This window comes from Podarcis melisellensis, assembly GCF_964234715.1.
Source record: "Podarcis melisellensis genome assembly, chromosome: 12".
NCBI lineage: Eukaryota > Metazoa > Chordata > Lepidosauria > Squamata > Lacertidae > Podarcis > Podarcis melisellensis.
Window position 1 is genome coordinate 32,564,269 of NC_138544.1, and position 22,830 is coordinate 32,587,098.

At 40.6% G+C, this 22,830-nt stretch overlaps 1 protein-coding gene across 2 annotated transcripts in view; it reads left to right on the plus strand.

The window, feature by feature from the left end:
* The window catches only part of SLC25A13 (solute carrier family 25 member 13), a 110,392-nt gene that overhangs the window by 22,513 nt on the left and 65,049 nt on the right, over positions 1 to 22,830 (plus strand). For both annotated transcript variants that reach the window (XM_081882853.1, XM_081882854.1), the window contains 3 exons: positions 1,161 to 1,214; positions 7,570 to 7,712; positions 16,624 to 16,739. In XM_081882853.1, the coding sequence (XP_081738979.1) occupies positions 1,161 to 1,214; positions 7,570 to 7,712; positions 16,624 to 16,739 (313 nt within the window). The remainder of the gene's footprint in view (positions 1 to 1,160; positions 1,215 to 7,569; positions 7,713 to 16,623; positions 16,740 to 22,830) is intronic.

Genomic DNA, 22,830 nt, shown 5'->3' on the forward strand with positions numbered 1-22,830 from the left:
GTGGCCACATGCTCTGGCCAGCCAAGCTGTGCTCCTGCGCTTAAAGAGCCAGTGTGGTGTAGTGGTTAAGAGCGGTGGACTTGTAATCTGGTGAACCGGGTTCGCGTCTCCGCTCCTCCACATGCAGCTGCTGGGTGACCTTGGGCCAGTCACACTTCTCTGAAGTCTCTCAGCCTCATTCACCTCACAGAGTGTTTGTTGTGGGGGAGGAAGGGAAAGGAGAATGTTAGCCGCTTTGAGACTCCTTCGGGTAGTGATAAAGCGGGATATCAAATCCAAACTCTTCTTATGGGTCAGGAAAGGGAGGTACCTTGTGACTGTAGCGACTCCAGTGACACTGTGCTTTGCTTCCCAAACTCTGGAAGTGAAACTTGGTACTAGAGGGGGTTGCAGCTGGGCAAGTGTGCTTTGCTGCAGGTGTAGTTGCTACTCATTGTAGCCCCATAGCAAACTGCATGGCTGGAATATTATTTGCAGAAGGGTGGTTGTTGGGTCATCAAGTACAGCTACCCTCCACCATTGACAAAGATAGCCCCTTCCCTTATTTTGTAATCATGATCCACAAGTCTGTCTGGGAGTATCTTCAACTCTCAACCTTGTATCATTTCTGCCCCAGCTTTGAACAGCAGGTGAGTGCAAAGAGTCATTCTTGACAGCTGCCTTTCAGACTGATCAAAACCATAGAGTTTTTCTAGAAGTGATGGAAGACTTCTTGTTAGGACTGGTTTTAATTGCTAAGTATTTACTATTAAATACTTTATATTTTAATGGCATCCCTCTCTCCCTTTCCCTCTCTCTCTTTTAAAAATGTGTTATTGCATGTCCTTAGTACTCAGGATTGGGCACTCATGTTATAAAAATAAAATCAGTTCCTGTGGTTGATGGCTCTATGTGGGCAAAGTCAGAGTGCACTCGTTTAAGATTTGGCAGGTTCAGAGGAACAACACCAGCAAAAATATCAAATAATTAAGTGTAAATGTTAAAACAAGTATTTATTTATTAATTTCTTGCATAAACCGCTGTCTAATTTATTTGAGGGGAACATTTATTTTTCATCGCTCATTCTTTTGTTTGAATTATCCTCTTTCTTTTTTTTTAAAGGACATTTTGACATCCTTTGTATAGACTATGCATATTAATATAATTGTATTTACTTGTAGGTGGCTCTAACCAAGAGAGCTGATCCAACTGAGTTGAAAACAATATTTTTGAAGGTATGTTAAAAGTAAATATTTTATCCGTTAAAGCCTGAATTTTTCATTTCTTTAGCTCTTATTGCATTATTCATCTCTTGATAGTCTTCTAACCATTAATCATTCACTGTATTATTACCATGTTAGATTTAAATACCACTATCAAAAATTGAACAATGCTCTCCAAGAAGTCAAATATGTTCTTGAATGATTATTGTATAGACTCGGGGAAATATAGCTATCCCCCCAAATAGAATAGAAATTTCAGTGTTTCCTACATGGAGCTGTGTGTGTGTGTGTGTGTGTGAGAGAGAGAGAGAGAGAGAGAGAGAGAGAGAGAGAGAGACTCTCTTTGAAGATCTGTGAATTAGAAATGCAGTCTATAACTATTTTCATTAGCATTTCCCTATCTCTCCCAAATCATTGGACTGCTAACTAATGGTGGGAGCGAATGCAGATAGAGTCACCCTGCCCTTACAAGAGAGTAAGAGGGAATAACTTGAAGATTGTTTCTGCAAACATTTTATTGGAGGTAACTGCAGATGTAACTTCACCTGAATGCTAATCATTGATAAAGGACCAGTAGCGGGTCACATAATTGTTTTTATGCCCTGCGTTGTGTGCTGTGTTTTCCATTGCTACTTGCAGCGTTGATTTAGCACCCGTCTTTCAATTGTTAACCAAAGTTTAGGGCTGTGGCTTGGAAAGCTGGCTTCTAAATCTGAGTTTGGAAATGCTCTTAGCCATGGTTAGAGAGGCCAAATCATTGTTCAGGGAGACATTCAGCAGCAAGATGGAAAGAATGCAAACCTGCAGCTTGCTCCTGATTTCTAGATAGTGATGGAAGCCTGATGGTTTTCCATTTGCATTTCTGCTTTTGGCTCCTGGAATATGCTAGGTAAGGAAAACCATCAGGTTTATAATGAGGACTTCCAAAAATGGGCTTAGGCTGTTGTTTCTGCAATGGGGAAGAAGAGGGTGCAACAGAAACCAAGTAGAGGTGGGGAGCAGTTAAATGTTCCAGCAAACTTATTATTTCCAGCAAACTTATTATTTGGGAATATATGGCATGGTTTCATTCAAATGCCTTTCTGGGTCTCTTGTTTTGTTTGTACCTGGAAACAACAGCTGCTTGAAAGTCTCCCTCCACCCTCTGCCTGGCGAGATACAAACATAATAATAATAATAATAATAATAATAATAATAATAATAATAATAATACCACCTCACCCTATAACAGTGAGAATTGGGGCCTCTGAAAAGCCAGTGGACTTGCTGCATAAAGTAGAAGCTGTTCTAAAAGCTGGATTAAGGAAAAATAATAATAATTTGAAATGAGAGATCTGTCTCTCAGCTACTTCAATATCAGAAAAGCCAACAATAGCAAGAGAGCCAGTAGCTATGAACTGGTATAAATGAGAAGGCAAAAAGGTCGCTCCAAACCTGTATATTTTATGCTACTTTAACAGGCTTATCATATAAAATGGGATAAGCCTGCAAAGTCTTCTCGATGGCACACTTTTTGAGAAATTCGCATGTGCTGCTCTGAGAGTCTTGGTAGGAGGATGATACATAAGTACATATTTAATTCTAACCTGACGTGTATTTATGAATATAAATTATTTTTTCCTTTGTGGATTGTGCATTTGCAAAAATGGCATACATTCCTAATAGTGCCTTTATTTCTAGACCATCCTCACACCAAGTTTATTCAGGACACTTCAGAGTCATAACACAGACTAGCTGAAATTGGCAATAAAATTTCTATTAAAAACAAACAAACAAACAACTCACACATACCAAGGAAACCAAAACACAACACCATTAGAATGGGATTTTTATCATATCATTTTCCATTTCAGTTAAATGCATTGCAATCAGTGTGAAATTCCTTGGTTAGTTACATATTTTCTCTGGAGTTACTTTAAAAAAAAAAAATTCCTCTGTTGTATTTGTAAGGACTTAAATGGGCTTGAAATAGTTAATGCTCGAGTATTTAAAATATATGATTATCCAGTGTGAATTTTGAAGGAACTTACCAAAAAGCCATTAGGCATTATTGTGTAATATCAAATTCTCCATAGGTATAATTACCAAAGTGGAGGGAAAATACATGACTGCAGAGTACCACCTTTTCGAAAGTCTTTATTCCCAAACTAATAGAATTGATGTGTGTCCCCCCCCCCTCGCTTTTGTCATGATAATTTCCTCAGAGTAACTCTACTTCTTGTAACTCTCCTACCATAACCTAAGAGATTAGGCTTCAGTCAAAATGAGCAAGCTGACATTTTCAAGGTCATTTTCTATATGTAGTGTGGGGGGTACGTGATTGGATTTCAAATACACAAGAATAAATCGCTGTGGGTAGGAACAGGGGGACATCGAAACCTTGTACTGCTTTCTATTATTGAATGTCTTAGCAGGGGGGCTAGCCTGGAAAAAAAAATGAAATGTAGAAGCAGAAAACGGCTGACTTATTTGATTTGTTTCTCGATAACTGTTGTGTTAAAAAGTTTTCAAGCTTGAGACTTGGAAAGATTTTCTGGCAGGTGATTGCAATGAGATCGATTTGGTCTGTGTGCTGGTTATAAAAGTGTGCAGCTGGGTGGGTGGGTGTGTTTGTGTGTGTGACATATCACCTATTAATCAGGTTGCTGATTTTATGTTGCTGCTGTGTTTTAAATTGCTTTTAATTGTGTGTGCATGCATGCATAAGCGCATGCGTTGATTTTGATTTGATTCTTTAATGTGTTTTAATGTGATAGTTTCGTTGGCCGGGCCGTCGGAAGGATTGTAAATATGAGAAACAAACACACTAAGCTTGCTCCTAAACATAGAATACGTTGCAGATGAAACACAAACAATTAATTTGAAATGATAGAAATGCAACATTATTAAATAATTGGGCTATATAGTTTTCTGTTTCGGTCTTTGCTTCAATAAAACACTTGCCTGAAGGAAATTACTTTACCTATATATGGTTTAAATCTAGACAGCTAAAAAAACAAAAAACCACGTACATTTTAACTCTCGGAGGGAAGCCAAGAGTTATGTACTTACAGAAAATGTAAGGGTACTTGTCAGGCGCAACAACGGCTTTATTCAATGGGATCTGGCAGCAGGCTTTGCTCTGCAAGAGCTATTGCAACGTAAAACAAAACCCAAGTCTTTGAAGTTGGTTGCAAAATTGTAGTAGACACCTAACTTACTTGTTACTTCATGTGGATAATGTTCTGTGGAGAATCGCAGCAAATGTTTTTATCAGGCCACCTCAGAAAAGAAACATACCACAGTAATTAGCAATTTGGCTTTCCTGCTCAGAACATGTTGCTTGCTGCGATACAGATCTTTCTTTTTAAGGTGACACGTGGCGACTTATGTGCTCTTGTAATTCATTTACAGCTGCGTTTTAATGTCCCTTCGCTCACCGCCCAAGGAGTTTGGTAGTATTTATGGTGCATTTGCAAAGTAGCTATTTTGCATTCCCGCCCCCCAATTGGATTTTTACTGACCTCAATATATGCAGAGTTGTGGCTTTTAAAAGAATGCAGTGGTGATAAGGAATGGGAAGTCGACTTTAATATGGCTGGGATCCAGAGAACTACTTTAGGGGCACCCAAGAGCTTGGCCATGGCCAATGGATTTGTTTTGTTTTTATAAATAAAATTAAGCCTCTTCCCTTTGAATTAAATATCCTTTGAATATCACTGTTTTCTCCGTCTCCAAGATGTTTGCCCTAAGACATTGAGGGGGGAATTGTTAGAGTAGCACAAGTCCATGGTTGCCTTCAGTATGCTGAAATAGTCACATGGATCTTCAGGTGTCCCAGCCAGTCTGCTTTTCAGATATGGCTGTGCACATTAAAAGAAAGAAAGAAAGAAAGAAAGAAAGAAAGAAAGAAAGAAAGAAAGAAGCATTGCAAAAAAGGGGGAGGGGGACCGCAAATTTGCATAATATTTACATCCGCTAATTTTAATGTGCAGATGCAAATTTATAAATATTTATAAGAATCCAAATAGCAATACAGTATATTTCACCGTAGTGGTAAATGCTGGGCCCAGGTGTACTTGCTCAGTCTGCTGTCCAGGTGCAAAGCACTGAGAGGCGATGTCATGGCGCTCCCTGCTCTCCTGTCTTCTGGGTTCTTGGACTGGATACCCCCTCCAATGAAAGACTATCCTCTATAAAGTGGGACACATTGCCACCCTTCTCATAAGTGCAGCATATCGAAAGACAGACCGCCAAGTGGCCTGTGGTAGTCGCGAGGTGAAACATTTTAATAACAAGAATACCCTTTGTAATAAGCAGGAGGTTATCAGCATACGTTAAAAGACTCATGGACAAATGTGCAGCTGAGCAGTTGGGGAGTGTTGGATACCATTACATAAGAAGCTGTGAAAACGTTTCCTTCTGGCCTGCCATCCAGTTGAAATAATAGTAATAATAATAATAATAATAATAATAATAATAATAGTAATAATATTTCTACCCCGCCCATGTGGCTGTGTTTCCACAGCCACTCTGGGTGGCTTCCAACAAAATATTAAAATACAATAGTCTGTCAAACATTAAATGCTTCCCTAAACAGGGCTGCCTTCAGATGTCTTCTAAAAGTCTGGTAGTTGTTTTTCTCTTTGACATCTGGAGGCAGGGCATTCCACAGGGCAGGTGCTACTACCAAGAAGGCCCTCTGCCTGGTTCCCTGTAACTTGGCTTCTTGCAACGAGGGAACCGCCAGAAGGCCCTCGGCACTGGACCTCAGTGTCCAGACAGAACGATGGGGGTAGAGATGCTGAGTTGTGGCTGGAAATGAAGTGGCCACAAGAGGCGAATGGGTGGTGTATTGCCTCATCCTAAAATCACTCACCTGTTGGCGAAGCATGCTTTAGGAATTCGAACCAATGTTCAATTGGTTCAATATTTTTAATATTTTTAGGACGCACCCTATTTTTTGTGATTTCACGTTGTTCTGAATGGTTTTCAATGCATTTTTATTTGTTGCAGCCTGCCCTGGGGGCTAAAGATGAGGGATAGGCAGCAAATTAAAATAATAATAAAAACAGCAGCAACAACAACCCACAATGTTAAGCTGAAAGCCCAAATAATGCCTACCAGCTCCTGTAATAAATGCTGCTCTTAAAAACCTCAGAGGTACACACAATCTTTTCCCCCAATCCCTGTACTCCCCCCTTTTTTCTATCAGTTTATGGACTTAGCTCTATACTTGTGGGGGAGGGGGGAGAGAATAGAAATGCCAATTCTATTGTGTGCTTCTCTCCCCCATCCCCTCTTCCTGTGTAATACTATATGATTTCATGGGGTTTAGGCCAGTATAGCGTATTGAGGGCATTTTTATTACTGTTCTTCATATTGCTTTCTTTCCTTTCTGGAGTAATTTCAGTTTTCAAATAAAATTTGTTTTACTTCTGCTTTCACTTCTGTTTCTTTTCTTCTTTTACTCCCAAGAGGTAGATATTTGGGAGTAAAATCTGGAAAAAAAATGTTGTCAGAGTCATGCAACTGTAATGTTTTGCACATGGCTGATAAGTATGAATGCATATGAATGGGCACAATCATGGGTTTGTTAAGTTCATATAGGAGAGAGTAGTGATCATATTTCATATTCTGCAAGCTGTTCCACTGGCATTTGCTGGCAGCAGTAAGCAAGAGATTGCTCAGTGATCAAAGACTCAAAATACAGGCTCAATTCATAGGATGTTCTGAACCATGGTTTAGAGCAAAGGGTAGGCTGCGTGATGCCCTCCAGATGTTGCTGGACTTCAACTCCCATCAACCCTAGCCAGCATGGCCAATGTCGTCCAACCACATCTGGAAGGTCCCACGTTGTCTACCCTTGGTTCAGTGGGATGGAAACAAGCTATTGATAAGCATACCCTCTTCCTTTTTAATGCTAACCATGGTTTGCTGCAACAACCAAGCTAGCAAAATGTTGTTACCATTTGGAGTGCCCTCCAAAATATGATTAGCGTTCAGTATTGTATCGAGTCGCGGTGTTCTACAACAAACCTTTTGTGTCTTATGGGTTGCGAATCCACTCATGAGTTCAGCAATAGCAGAAAAGGGAGTATATAAATCAACTTCAAACCATAGCTTCTGATTCCTGTTTTGAAGGGCATACACTAACCATAATGTGGGTGTCTTGGCAAGCTATAGTTAGCACTCAGAGAGGATAAGGAAAGGCGGCTGGCGGGGGGGGGGGGACGGACACACACTCATCTTGAGAAACAGAGAAGGGAGCGTGTGCAAACCCACAGCCGTTTTATGACGCACCACATGGGGCAGCACTGTGTCGGCTGTACGAGTGATGCAATGATACCTTGTAATTTAAGAACCAAATTCTTCTTCTTTTTTACAGTATGCAAGTGTTGAGAAAAATGGTGAATTTTACATGTCCCCCAGTGACTTTGTCACGCGGTTCCTGAAGATAATAGGAGATGGGGTTCCCAATCCCAGAACCATTCAGCTGCTCGGAGGTGTGGTAGATCAGACGAAAGATGGGTAAGTACTGTGACATTCATTTGAATTACTTATATGGTGGTAGCATTGGAGATTCACAGAATAAGCTGCTCTTCACTTTTAAAGTATATGAAAAAGATACTGTACTGCCATGAAATTTTGCTTTCAGCAGCAATTGGTTCTTCAGTGTCTCTGTGAATCACAGAGAGAGAGAGAACAGGGTATTCTGTCTTAAAATGCTTTCCACTAGACACTGGGCCAGATACATAAAGGGTTAAAAATGCATGCACTTTGTACCAAACTCAATGACAACAATTTTAAACTTGATGTGCCACATTCAGAAGTTACAATTATTAAGTAATGCACACAAAATGAATTTTATAGAGCAAGTTTCGGAACAGTAGAGGTGAATATTTAAATGTACGACACAAGGGGAAACGGGCTTTGTTCTTACCCATAAGCCTTAGGTAGTAGCACGAAGGACACTGAAAAAGGCCTACTTTTGATTTATTGTAACAGTTTCCAGCAAAAAAACAAGACCCCGTGACACCTCAAGAGCCAAGAAAATATTTTATGGCATAACCTTTCATGGGCTAGAGTACGTCTGACTCTAATCCACAAAAAATAGGCTATCATAAATTGTTATGCTTTAAGCTGCTGCAAAACTCTTTGTTATTCTCAGTTTACAAAGCCTTCTCAGAATACTGAAACCCCCCAAAACTTAAGGAATAATGTATCGTCCTATGCTGTTGTGAACAAAGTGAGATGCAAGTAAATTACTTAACTATAAATTAGAATTGTGTATGATCCCTTTTTTTTCTTTTGCGAGTGCCAGCATGAGCATGCATGCTTTTACAGGAGGGCTTTGGAAGCTTGTATTTATGCTAGCCTTACTCATCCTGGCACCCTACAAATGTTTTGGACCACATCTCACACCACCCTTGTACATTAGTGATGCTAGCTGAGGGGAGCTGGAGTCGAAAACCTCTGGAGGGCACCCAGTTGGGGAAGGCTGATTTATGCTGAGTAATTCAGATTTGAGATCCAAGTCCTATATATAGAAATGAGTTCCCTATTGAAAATCTCTTCTCTGCCCCCACCAGCCCCTGTTTCAGTCTACCTGTGGTTATTCTTTAGGAGCAACTAAGTTTTAGGTCCTCATGTTACCTCATCTGTTTTACCTGCAAAACTGCTCCAAGCGGTTCACAACATATCAGGTGAACAATGACAATTAAAACAAACTCAAAACCATTATAAATCACAATATCAGTAAGTAACAACATTGCATACGAAGAAGCTACGCCAATTAAATAACTGAAACGAAATGGAAGAGAAAATAATACCAATTCAAAATAGAGTAAAAGGTAAAGGTAAAGGTACCCCTGCCCGTACGAGCCAGTCTTGACAGACTCTGGGGTTGTGCGCCCATCTCACTTAAGAGGCCAGGGGCCAGCGCTGTCCGGAGACACTTCCAGGTGACGTGGCCAGCGTGACATCGCTGCTCTGGCGAGCCAGAGCCGCACACGGAAACGCCGTTTACCTTCCCGCTGGTAAGCGGTCCCTATTTATCTACTTGCACCCGGAGGTGCTTTCAAACTGCTAGGTTGGCAGGCGCTGGGACCGAGCAGCGGGAGCGCACCCCGCCGCAGGGATTCGAACCGCCGACCTTTCGATCGGCAAGTCCTAGGCGCTGAGGCTTTAACCCACAGCGCCACCTGCGTCCCTCAAAATAGAGTAGTAGCATGCAAAACATCGCCATATGATGCATTTGTGACCAGTGGTTTGGTTCTGAGACACCATCTTCATCATTCAAGGACGCCACCCCATTTTCTCACCTTGGATAGTGCAAGCACTCCCACCTTGGTTCTCACCTAGAGGGGACTTATGCCCACCATTATCATGGGGCCTTACCCCACATGGTGGCCAATAGCTTTCCTTTCACATTCTCCTACCAAACGATATGCCTTCAGCCAGGATGGGGGCCCTAAATAAGGTCTTGTGAAGTGACCCTCGACATGGCAACCTCAAAAGGATTTTTCATTTCTTCCCTTTGGTTGTTATGAGGTATAAAAAGTCGCAACAGTGATTCTTTTGAATGGCCAAAGGTACATGTTAACCTGAGTTTATCCAAGAACAGTATTTTTGCCTCATACAGTGTCTCATGCTCTTGCTACAGTAAGCTGAAATGGTGCCTCTGCCCCACCCCATTCCCATCCAAGAGATTCTTGCGTGGCATTTTCTCGTGATTATGATCGAGACATTACTGAGATTTTTCGTGTGTACACACACACAGTATGTAAAATCCCCTTCATTATCTTTTTCTGCATGGCTGCTATGTTCATAATATTTCAGAAAAACGACCCAACTATCCACGACCTTTTCTCTTGCTATTGTGTGGCCATCTTGTTAGTCCTTGTGTCCCAGTATCTCAGTACCATTAAGGTAATGACTGAAACTCCAGAGCAACCTTTGTGAGCACCTGAATGCACATCTGTATGACTTTCTCTGTACAGTGCATGCGTGAATCCCCTGCTCTGTTTCCCCCCGTGCTGATCCATTGTTCAGCCTCGCAAAGACAGGAGTGTTTTTTGCCTGGCTGTTTTCTTGCTAGGTGGATGCACTGCAAAACCTTTAGTGAGAGGAGGCTTCCAGAGGGTTAGGTGGGAGGTCTGAGACCTGTTGTTTAGCTTCAGGAGGCCATTCAGGGTGCCTGTTACCCTCCCACAGATGAGCATGTAAAGAAATGTTTTACTGCAAATTGCACTCTTTAAAAATCCAACTGGCTTCCTCTAACAATCCATACTTTTTTTTGCTGCTACAATTAAATTCTGCCCAATAAAATATGCCTGTTCTGCCAATCATAGCTTGGTTTCCAGTAAGCAACTCAAAATACTATATGGCTTTTATTTTTAGAAAGTGTAAACAATTCAAAATAATGCTTTGAAATGCCAGCTTTTCCCATTATTATTGATTTATCTCTAATCTACCATTTTTCAGAACAAGTTGTTTATCTAAGATTGAAACATTAAATAATAGGCATAGCTTACCCTGTGCCCCATTATGCTATTATGGTTAAATTGCTGATTTTAGTAAAGCATTGTAGCTTTTGTATTTATTATACAATGATGAGGATAATCATTAGTATTGCTAAACATGCAAAAGAATGGATGTTGCAGGAATACACACACACACACACACACACACACACAAGAATTTCAGACGTGTGTGCCTTGGGTACTTTTTCATATAGCAGAAGTTAATAATTAGCCAATTTAAAGGTACCATTGCAAAATTGCCCTGATTTTGCTGGAAAAGATGTCGCTGAGGGTAGATCTCTTGATATTGAAGTCTGCGAACATTGGGCAGTTGTGGATGGCTGAATTCTCTGCAAATGGGCACAAATGACTTTATCCCATTCCCACTGACATTTCACCCCATAACACAAAATTGCTTCCATGGGACGTGGCATAAAATGGCTGCCATGTCTTAAAGGAGCAGAAAGAGGCAGAGACCCAAAATGGTATATAGGCATGGTCCCTACATCAGCCCCCCTCCCCAAAATGAATGGGAATAAAGGCACCTACTTCAACCACAGAGAGAAACTCTTTACACTTTCCTCTGAACATGCACTGAAATGTGGCCCCTACATAAGGGGAAGTGCTCACCATAGGAGAGGCTGGTCCAGAATTGAGAAAGCAAAGCAAACAAATCTCTCATGCACTGTGAATTTTTGAGGGCATATTAACTGAAACATTTCACTGGCACCATAGAAGCAACTGGTGTGCACAAGTCCTGCGTTGACAACTCCTCTGTATAGTTTTCCAGGAATTAAAGCAAGGCTTAAGGAGTTTATAAAGCCACTCTTGGCTGTTCTTCATTGACGGACAGTGTGTAAGAGGAATATCCGCGCTACACATCTAAACCCATTTGAAACTGGTTTCACCGCCTTGACTTCTCCCAAAGGCACCTGGCAGCTGTAGTCCTTGGGAGCTGCGGGAGCTAACCAGGTTTTAAAACTGGTGCAAATATGAATGGTAGACACCATCCTTTTTCCCATGTAAGTTATCACATGTAACTCCTCTTAATAAACACCTCATAGTTCTTAAGTTAGAACCCAAGTGACCAAAGTTCATAGGGCAAAAAGCCTAGCTTCAGTCATCAGTCTGGGTCTCCACAAACCCCACAAGAGCTGTTCTCTTGGCTAGCCTAAGCCTCACTAAATGTTTACAACTGAAACAACTCCATATTGCTTCCCTGTGCATCTTGGCCTCCATTTCCCTCCCCTTGTCCCCTGTGCCAAATTTTATACTGTTAGCTTCCTGCATAAGGGACCTGATGGCACTATATAAATCACATGACTATTAATAACTGATAACATGCTACCCATTGCCCAGGAGATAATGGGTTTGCCATCAGCATTTGGGCATTGTGGTCAGTATGGATAAAGAAGTGTTGGTGACCTATAGATGGCCTCTCTGGATTTGGTGAGTCCTAGCAACTATTTCCCAGGCTTCTTTGTGTTCCAAAGTACTAAAGCAGAAGGGGGGAAGCTCCTCTGCAGATGTATTTTTCAAAAACAACGGGCTTGTAGGGATTTCATTTACATAATACTAATATGCTTGATTTCAAAATCAAATCAAATGGGGGATTTGACTAAAATTGGCTAGAGTTGTTTCTTTTCTTTGTCCTTTCTTATTTTGGCTCGCCTTTCATTCTTTGATTGATTGATTGATTGATTGATTAAATAAATAAATAAATAAATGGTTGCAATATACTGTTTTTGCCAAGACTGAAGCAAAATACACATTCGGCAGCTTTGATCTTTTTTTTAAAAAAATCTCATTTTCCTTACCGAGTGGTTCATTTCTCTGCTATTTCTAATATATTTTAAGTTTCTGAAATGTAAGTTGCAGGCCAATTTATAACTGAACACTTGGAGCACAGTCTTCTAGGAGCTTCTCCTGCACAGTCCTCAGTATGCTGCTGTCACATAATGCACCTCTTGCAAGCTGAGGTTCAGCTTGCTTTATGGTAATCTAAATTTCTGAAACCAACAAATCACTTTCTATTTTCATTTTTTTTAAAAAAATAAACATTCTTTGTATTCTCCATGAATGTTAGTTTATTCTCTGATCAGTACAAAATATTCTTGAAGAGAGAAATTGTAGGGATATTCTGGGTGAGCAAATAATGACCATGTAGGGCTGTGCCCTGCTCCCAATTTAGAAATTTCAGAATTTTTGGATCAAAGCTGCCTGACTCAGCCACTGAGAAACCAAGTGAATTTCATGAGAACACCTCACACGTAAACGGTCGAAAGCATGGAGCTTTCAGCTGTTCTTTCAAACAGTGTTTTCCAAACTTCTTTGCCAAACCCTGATTCTAGTGGCGCACCTTCTCACATCTCCCACTGGCCAAATGGAAAGCTGCTACCCATCTAGCAAGAATCTGTTAATATCTTTTGCCATCTTGCTTTGTGATGGTGAACTGTGTTCTCTCAAGCTACATCTTTGTTATGCAGGAGATCTCCAAATTTGTGATAAGCCCATCCTTGTTCTCTGCACTTCCTTCCAACTTTCTCTGCCTCCTCTAAAGGTTCAGTTGTCCTGTAATATGAAAATAAGAATCCTAGACCCTTCAGAACCCACCTTCAAAACCAATTCGTATCACAGGCCCTTCTGTTTGCTGCCACCTCTACCTTTTCTGAATGGGGAAAGCTAACAGAGCAACCTGTCGCTTGGTGCTTGAGATGAAACAATGGGAGCAGCCTTATCCAAAGTCAGTCTCCAAGTCAGTATTGTCTGCACTGATGTGCAGAAGCTGCCCAAGATATCACTGAGGGCATTACTTATTAATGCAAGAGATTGAATCTGGGCCCTTCTGCATGCAAAGCAGATGGGGAGATGCTGACTCATTTTCACCTCACATTCGAGATGGGGGAGAAATTTGATTCAGTTTGCATTTTTAAAGGTGAACTTACTTGTGCTTTCTGAATCAAGATGTGAATCAAAATTCACCCATCCTTTGACATTCACACTTCTCCGGTTAAAAATCCGTATATTAAAAATGTGTTTATAAGGCAAAATTGCAAGCAAAATTTACGTTAGGAAGATTCACACTAGAACGCTGGTGAATTTTCATGGGAACTCCCCCCCACAAAAAAACGGTTGTGGAAATGTGGATAACTGAAGTTAAGGTTGGGAAAATGAGAAACTGTGTGAAACAGAAATTGATATTTATTCCCTACCTCAGACACCTGACTTAACCTCTACCCTCCCTCCCCAAAAAAAACCCTGTGCCATGCTGGTGGAAGTTAGCAGCCATAAGGGAGCAAGAGGGAGCGGCAAAAAATGACTGCTCAAACCAGTCTTGAGTTTGCTGGTAAGCTTGTGGAGAAATTGGCCTCAAAGCACAACTGAAGAATGCAGGGCAAACTCTCTTTTTTTGCCCCCTTTATTTTTTCCTTCTGTTAAACATGTCTTTGCCACCTCATTCGCTTTTGAAGAAGTGATGGCACTTCCCTTTTTTCTCCCGTTAAAATGGGGAAGATAGTACCAAAGTAGAGAACCTCTTACTTAGAAGGCATCTTTCTGCTTGATTTATAATTCATCCATCTCCTCCTAGTTTCACATCGTTAAAACGCAGGGTCATTAGGCTTTACTCAGCCGGGCTTTTAAGTTAGACAAGGCCTTGCTTATGTAGGCAAAATTATTCTTAAGTAGCATATTGAGGTTCATGTTAATATGTGCTGTTTAATGAAACCTAATGATATTCAATGAAGGGTTGCACTATGCCAGAGAGAAAACTTGTTACCTAGGCAACTGCCCTTGTGCCGTATAGAGCTTGGAACATATGGCTATGTAACATGCATTATTTCAGCATCTTTAACCATTAGGAACCACATGTGTAATTGACTGTGAAAAATTACTGCTCAGTTACTGTATTGTATGGGCATAATAGAAGTAAATGAGTGCGTCATTGTTGTCGGAGTCGATCTGTTGGGAATCACTTGCAGGCCAGTCTATTTAAGGAGCAAAAATACAATAAGAAGAAAATAGCTGGTTTAATTAACATGTAAAAATTGGGTTAATTTGAATTCAGCTGGCACAGCAGATATTCATGTTTCCTCTGCAGTAGTCTGATGGGAGCCTCACATTTGTAGGCTTTCTCCCTTTTTCCATTAAAAAAAAACCCCAGCCCATTGCTTTTGTTAAACTCTCTTAATTAAATATCTGACTCTTTGAGGTGTTTGGGTTACTCGACTGAGAAGAGCTTGATGTAGCCAAAAGAATCTTTCCCAATCTGGTGCCCTCCAGATATTTTGGATTACCACATGCTAGCTGTGACCTAATGGAAGCTGAAGTCCAAAACATCTGGAAAGTACCAGGTTGCCAAAGGCTGCTTTAAAGACAACAAATTTCATTTTGGCATGAGATCTGTAGGCTAAAGTTCACTTCATCGGACCACTTAATGTATCTGAAGCTGGTTCTGCCTTATGAATAATGATTTTAGTCTTGTTAATTGAACATCCCAACTGAAATATCACAAATCTGCATTGCAAAGGCTCTGGGACCTGCATCTTCATTAATCAAATTCTACCCAAACCTGCATAAATATGATTTTTATCCATGACAGCAGATGTCAGCTGTTGAAGCTCTCACATACATTCCAACAACTCAAGGAACTTTCATAGGAAATAGATGCTAGCATCTTGTTTTTATTGCTTAAAATGATGGTGTGAATTGTTATCGTAACGCAGCATTGTATCACTTACCTTATTTATGTAATTTATATACTGACCTTAATCAAGAGAACACAGGGTGGTTTACAGCATAAAATTACTTCAGGTAAGATGATGTGCTTCACGTGTGTGGACAAGTAATGACGCTGTGATCCATCTGGTCAGTGGCAGAACCTTTCCCCACGTTGCCTCAAATCAGAGGAGCTACTGCCATGTCCATCTATTTTGCAAATGATTAATCTGATGGGCAACTTTCGGAACACTTTTTTGGTTGCTAAAATGTGGTTCCACCCCATTTGTGTTTTTTTTTAAATTTATTACTCCATGACAATTGGATTGGGATAATTTGCATTTGAATTACTAACTTGGCAACTTTCAAACTTGCAATTTCAATTGTGCCACCATTGAAGATGCTAGTAGGATAATAGGAAGCTGCATTTATGGTGAGTCAGACTATTGGTCCGTCTAGCTCATCACTTTTTTATACTGGCTGCCATTGGCTCCTCAGGGTTTGAGGCAGGGGTGCCTCTCAGCCCTAAACGGCTTAGGACCTGGGCATCTGAAGAAGTGTCTCTCGCCTAGGATTTGAGGTTGTCTACAGAAACTCTTCTGATGGTGCAATTGTTGCAGGAGACTAGACAATCTGTTGCTTTTCATGACTAGCAATAACACCCCAGTTATGGAACGCTCTCCTCCGAGCTTTGACTGGCAGGAACCTTGGTTATTTTTCAGTGCAAGCTGAAGGCTCTCTTATTCCATGTTTTCTGAGTCGGCCATGACGTGTCCAAGTTTCATGGCTATTCTGATACGTTTATTAGATTGAGAACGGCTATACAGTCGTACTTTGGTTGCCGTATGCCTTGGAACTCGTACGTTTTGGCTCCCATACGATCGAAAACCGGAAGTAAGTCTTCTGGTTTTGAATTATTTTTGGAAGCCGAATGTCCGGCGCGGCTTCCGATTGGCTGCAGCTTTGGTTTCCAAACATTTTGAAAGTCAAACGGACTTCCAGAATGGATTCCGTTTGACTTCCAAGGTACAAGTGCATTTTATAGATTATTCTGTTTTGTTTTTACCGTATTATACTTTAAATTCTTGTGATATTTGTGGAGGGGTCACATATAATGAGGGATAGTAAGTAAATTCTTTACCTGCGAAATGTTCTTCTGGTGATCGCACCTGGAAAAAATGGCTTTCTTTTTCCTTTCGTAGGTTGATATCCTTTCAAGAATTTGTAGCGTTTGAATCTGTCCTCTGTGCTCCAGATGCTCTGTTCATGGTGGCATTTCAGCTTTTTGACAAAACTGGGAAAGGAGAAGTTACTTTTGGTAAGACCTGCTTTTTCCTTCCTTTCCTCACCCTTCTTCCTCTCCCTCCTATGTGAGAAATATTGCTAAATTAATATTTCTTTATGAGTCTACAGCTATCTGGTTTCTTAAGTGTTATATTGTTAATGGACTTTTAAATGTTGCTATTGCATATCGGTGTTACTGGAGAATGCTATACCCAGGCATTGCCCCAAACCTCTACATTTTAGACATGTTAAAATCTTGCTGGTTGCTTTGTTTTATTCTGCTGGTTTTTGTGTTTTGACATTTTTAGTGGGTGAACTGGCTTGGAACCAGTTTTGATGAAGGGCAATATATAAACTTTAAATAAAACAAATTAATAAGTTGGGAAATGCAATATACTGTCACTATTTAAAAAATGAAAAGGAAAAACTTTAATGAAACACTTCCAGAAATTCTTCATAGGCTTGTAATTTGTGCATGTTCTTCCAGACACAAGACACGTGACTAGGCAGGTGGCAATTCAGTCCTACAGATGTCAAGCACTTGTCTAAATTGTTTTCTAAGAATAATACCTCAGTGCCCACAGTTTAAGTGACACGTCTTGGATTCATGGAGCTGATGTTGTAAAACACTTTTAATTTTTTAAAAATGTATATTTTGTGTGTGTAAAGAAATGTCTCAAAGAGAAACCCAGCTTTTGTTTTTGTTTCATAACCCTTTTTGGTTTAACTTAGGGCCTACATCTTTCTGCTCTTTCCTGAAAATATACGTGTGTATTTCCTCCTCACACGCAAAGCTTAGTTCTTTTGCTGCAGAATAAATGTCTTGCACATAAATATTCTGAAGTGTCTGCTTTCCTTTCAGTGGGAATATTGCGCAGGAAATATTCTTAACAGATTATGCTAATTTAGTGATCTAATCAGGGCTCGATCCCAGTGAGTCAGAGAATAAAGTATAACCAGTGATAAAGTCCACAGAGTCAAGATTGTCACTGAAGTCAATCTCATTTGGTTTTTCGGTGTATAATGCTTAATTCAAAGCATATTATTATCTTTATGTGGAAGATAATATCCTGAACTTTGAGGCAAAACATAGCAACATAAAGCAACTTGTAGATGATAACAAGACAGAATTTAGGGAATAATATGGATTAAGAATGGCATAAGAATTGCAATAGAATTGAATTGACAAAAGTAATGCACCAGTCATTTAACAGGAGATCTTATCTCTATCTTCCTCCAGTACACCTAGTTGTCAAACAGTTTTCCCAGTAGCATATTTCCAATTTTCTACCATACCTTGCCTTTGGAAGAAAATCCATAGTTAGCTAGATTGGGGCGGGGTGGGGCGGGGCAGCATGCACATTTTTGAGAGCTGTGTCCTAGAAAACAGAAGAAGGAGGCAGCTGGGGTCCAGAGGCATGTGTGGGACTGGCACACACACAAACAACACTGAGAGCCAGTGTTGCATAGTGGTCAGAGTGTTGGACTAGGACCTGGGAGACCAGGATGCAAATCCCCTACTCAGCCATGAAGGTCACTGGGTGACCTTGGTCCAGCCACCGACTCTCAGCCTAACCTCTCTCACAGGACAGTTGTGAGGGATTAATTGAGGAGGGCAAGATTGATGTAGTCCACCTTGAGCTCCTTGGAGAGAAAGGTGGGATAGAAATACAAAAAATAATTTAATATGTAGGCAGATGAGGTTGTTTTATTAGGATGACTGAGGCACCATCCTGGAGGAATTGCAAAAGTAAATACTTTTAACCCCCCCTCCCCCCCAAAAAAAATCTCAAGTGGCACTCACTTCTCTCCCCCCTACCCCCACTCATATCCTTCCATTTTTACTCACGGAGACTCCTTAAGAAGCTTATGTCAGTCTCCCTTTCTGTGACCAATCTTTTGGTTTGTATAGTATCCAATCATGAAACACCACTATGTTCAGGTTTCTGCCACCCATCTGTAGGTCAAAAAGCATATACAGTGGTATCTTGGTTGTTGAATGGCCTTGCTCCCAAACAAATTGGCTCCCGAATGCAACAAACCTGGAAGTAAGTGTTCTGGTTTGCGAACATTTTTCGGAAGCTAAACTTCTGAAGTAGCTTCCGATTGAGTGCAGGAAGCTCCTACAGCCAATTGGAAGCCGTGCCTTGGTTTTCTAACTGTTCCGGGAGTCGAAAGGACTCCCAGAATGGATTAAGTTCGACAATCAAGGTACCATTGTAGTGTTTAAAACTAATGTTTCCTTAATGGATACCTATTGGAATTAATTACCATGACTAAATTTGGTCCATTAATTTCAGTGAGTCTGCTCTGTGTAAAAGTTAGTTGGCTACAGCAGTGAGATATAGATATATATGCTGTTTCCCCTGGGAGTTCAGACACTACAGTTGTTCTGCTCTGCAGTTTGCTAAAGTTACTGGTTCTTCAGATCTAGCAGGGCCCAGATTAACAGATGGTTCCCAGTAACGTAGGTTTTTTATGCAGTATAAGAACAATTTATTTCAAATTCTCATGTGAGAATTATGCTTTGTATCCCCTGTAGCATTTATATAAGTGTAATATCTTAGAAATAATAATAGCTCAGTGAGTGAGACATGCTTCGTATACAAAAGATCCCAAGCTTCTCCATGTAAGGTGGGGGAAAAAACCTTCCTGTAACCCTCTCAAGCCCCTGCCAATCAGTACAGCCAATACTGAACTAGTTGGACCAATGGTCTGCCTTGATATTGGCAACCTCCCATGTTCCTTTTAGGCTTTGTTTAGTAAGTCTGTTGGATTTGTGCCATACCACTGAAATCCAGCTTCTGGCTATAACCTGGCTACACTTTTAGGTTGCTATGCTGGTCACTGTAAATATTTTCATAATCTGTTAAATATTTGCAGTATACTGCTTAGCATTAGATTGTGTTAATCCCAAATAGGGCCAGCCTACCCCTTTTTCTCTTTTCTCAGCAATCTCTTTTAAATCTGCATTATCTTTAGAAGTTCCTTTTTAATTTTAGTCCTAGTTTTAGGACTTTTGATTTACCCAAACTACTGTTTAGGAACACAGAGAATCAAGGACTTTCCATCCTAGCCTTCCCAGCCCCCCTTCAGCAAAATTACCCGCTACATATATTGTTTAAAATAAGGAAGGCTTAGTTGTTTGTTCCTAGAGACAGCATGAAACAGGAGATGGTAGTGTGCTTTTGGCTTGCAACGGATAGAGATTGCCTTAGCCTTTTGTATCACATTGTACATGGAGCTGCTGCTCTTTGCCAGGAGTTAAAGATCTCAGCAGGAAGGTGGAAGGAAGTTTAGTTGGCTTTTAAATTTGAGACAGAGAATAAACCATTGCTTCTTACTCCTGAGTGTTGACAGGCACATAAAAGCTGATAATGTAAGTCCAGGGGTTTAAGAGGCTTAACAGTTTTGCCTTTTTTTGTATTACTGTATTTTAATGCCTCATTAAAGAGGTAAGAGTTCTTTGATATCCTTTATTAGATGGTTTAATAAAGAAAAGTTTAGATGCTTGGGTCTAAATGTCAACATTTTAAAAATTAACAGTCCTTTTAAATAACCTTTATCTTTAATTCCAAGGGCTGCACTTGCGCAGGGGCAAAGCAAATTTAACAACTTCTGGCCTTGCGTACATCAGAAGTAATTGCTTGGAACTTGCATTGTCTTTTTTGCAGACGCTGCAGCGCTGGTGCAAGGCAGACAAAGTCTCCATTTTACAAACAGAGTAAATAAAAGCCTGTCGGGTTACCTTAATTTTTAAGGCGGTTAAGTCGCCGGCTGTAGAACGACCCTTGTTGGCCTATTTGGATATCCGTGAATATAGACAGAAGAGATCTGGGAACCAGCTGGAAATGCTTGCAAATGGAAAATGATAGCTAAATGAGAAATAGGATTTTTACCCCACCATCCAAAAAAAGCATACAGAGATCATTAATAAGACAATCCCTGCCCTCAGGCTTACAATCAGAAAAGCATAACACAAAAGGAAAAAGGATTGTAAGGGAGGCGGGGGGAAGCAAACTCAGGCACTAGTCCCTGCTTATGATGTTCTTATAATAACCAGCTGGAATAGAAAATAGTTCAGTACTGCAGAAACCATAAAGATTATTTTGGCAGCTTAAGCAAATGTATTACGGGATAAACTTTTGTGGATAGATACATGGAGTGTCACCCTGAGTTTTGTGTTGCCCTTCTCCTCATTGGAAAACGAGGCCACTTACAGAATGTCGCCATTTTGCAGGTAGGATTCAATTGCGTAACGGCAAACTCAAGTTGCACAATTAAATTGGATTTGGTGCCCTTGTGCGACAACTCCCGTTCCTGCCACAAAATGATCCCACTTTTTGCAGGAAGGAAAATGGCAGGGGAATGTACTGGAGCGTGTGGGATAACAGTTGCTTCACTTGGGATTGTATAACCTTCCTGAAAACAAATTAGGATGATTGCCGTAGAAGCAGGTTATCTTTATGCGACCTGAGATCTGTGTCACACACGACAAAATTTCCTTCATGGAGGTTTTAACTTGTAGGAAATACAGTGACTTCCGCTTGTAGCTGATGTCCTGTGTTTCATGGGCGCATGCAGCAACGTTGAGTTGCGTGCATTTTGCCACGTGTTGTGAGATATTGCATGCAGTTTCTAGCAGGAGAGGACTTTATTATTATTATTATTATAATAATAATAGGAAATTATTATTATTATTATTTATGTGCAAGGAACTCCATCTTGTGTGAAGCAACTCACACGTGTTACCTCATTCTCTCTTAACACCATTTAGAGTGTAATGCTGATGCTTTGGGAGAGAGGGAGAGCTGGAAGGGGGCAAATACTTTACCTCTAATCTCCCCCCTGAATGGCAGAAATAATGTAAGATCTGGTTAGGTCATTTGTTAGTTTTAGTGTCATTTTTTAAACTGCTGTGATTAGTTTTGAGAATAGAAATCCAATTTCTATTTATTCAACTGTTGTTGAGTAAATATAGACATCTACTCCTGGCCAGTAGAGAATGGATATGGAATGCATGATGGCCAGGTTCACTCTCAGCCTTTACCAGGTATAGAATTGGCAGCTCGAAAGAACTATCCTTCTTCTAAACTGGTTGTAAGCCAATCCTAAGGAAGCATGTTGGACAACTCAGGTGATCAACGCTAAATTGTAGTTCACACTAGTGAGTTAGCAGTTGCAGACATCCACCACGGACATCCACTACAGAAAAATACTTTTTTTTTTTTAATGCACCAGGAGCCAAAAAGGAGTAGCAGATTAAATGATCAGCCAAAATCATATGGACTAGCATTCTGGAGTGAAGAAGTATTGCACAAATAGGCCCCAGTCATGGGCACTCTTCCTCATACCTGTATTGTACTACCCAGTTTATTTTTTGCATTGTCTGTGGAAATTGCCAATTGGTCAACTTCGAATCTTGTTTAAGGGCTGGAGTTACCTGGAGCTATCCAATTAGGAGCGCTTCTTCTGTACACCTAGTAAGCACAGAATTTCTCCCAGTCTTGGAGAAAGGGAATCGTAGGAGAGAATGAAAACCTTCCCTTTTGCTTAGCACCAGTAGGCTGCTCTTATACCTGAGGCGGAGGTGATCATCTGAGTTTCCTATTGATTGCTGCAACAGTCTCCCCTGGCCCAATTAGAAAATGTGCACAAACACAACTCCACAGGGTCAAGGAGGAGTTCACCGTGCCCAGGTCAATTTCCCCCTCCTCCTTGGGCAGGCCCCTCTCAGTAACAATAAGTGGGCTTAGTGCAGTCGGGTATTTGGGTTTCTCGTACGGCTTTGTTGCAGCCATTCAGAATCATCAGAGTGCAGGCTATCAGGAGCAGAATTACCACTCGTGAGCATCCAGAGTTTAACAACGGAATACAAATTCACACCAGCAAGAAATTGTCTTCTCTGTTGTTGTGGGCTATCTTGTCAAAGATCAGGAGAACAGCGCAGAAGCTCTTCCAGTTCAATGGGTCAAAAATCCACTCTTTTATGAAAGGCTAAATGTGGATTTGCACGAATGACTATAATGGCTCCAATTTTGAAAGATAGAGGTAACGGAGAGCACTTCCAGGTAGCAGGACTGATTTCAGAATGCAGCTTGTTCAAATGGCTAAAATATTGTGCT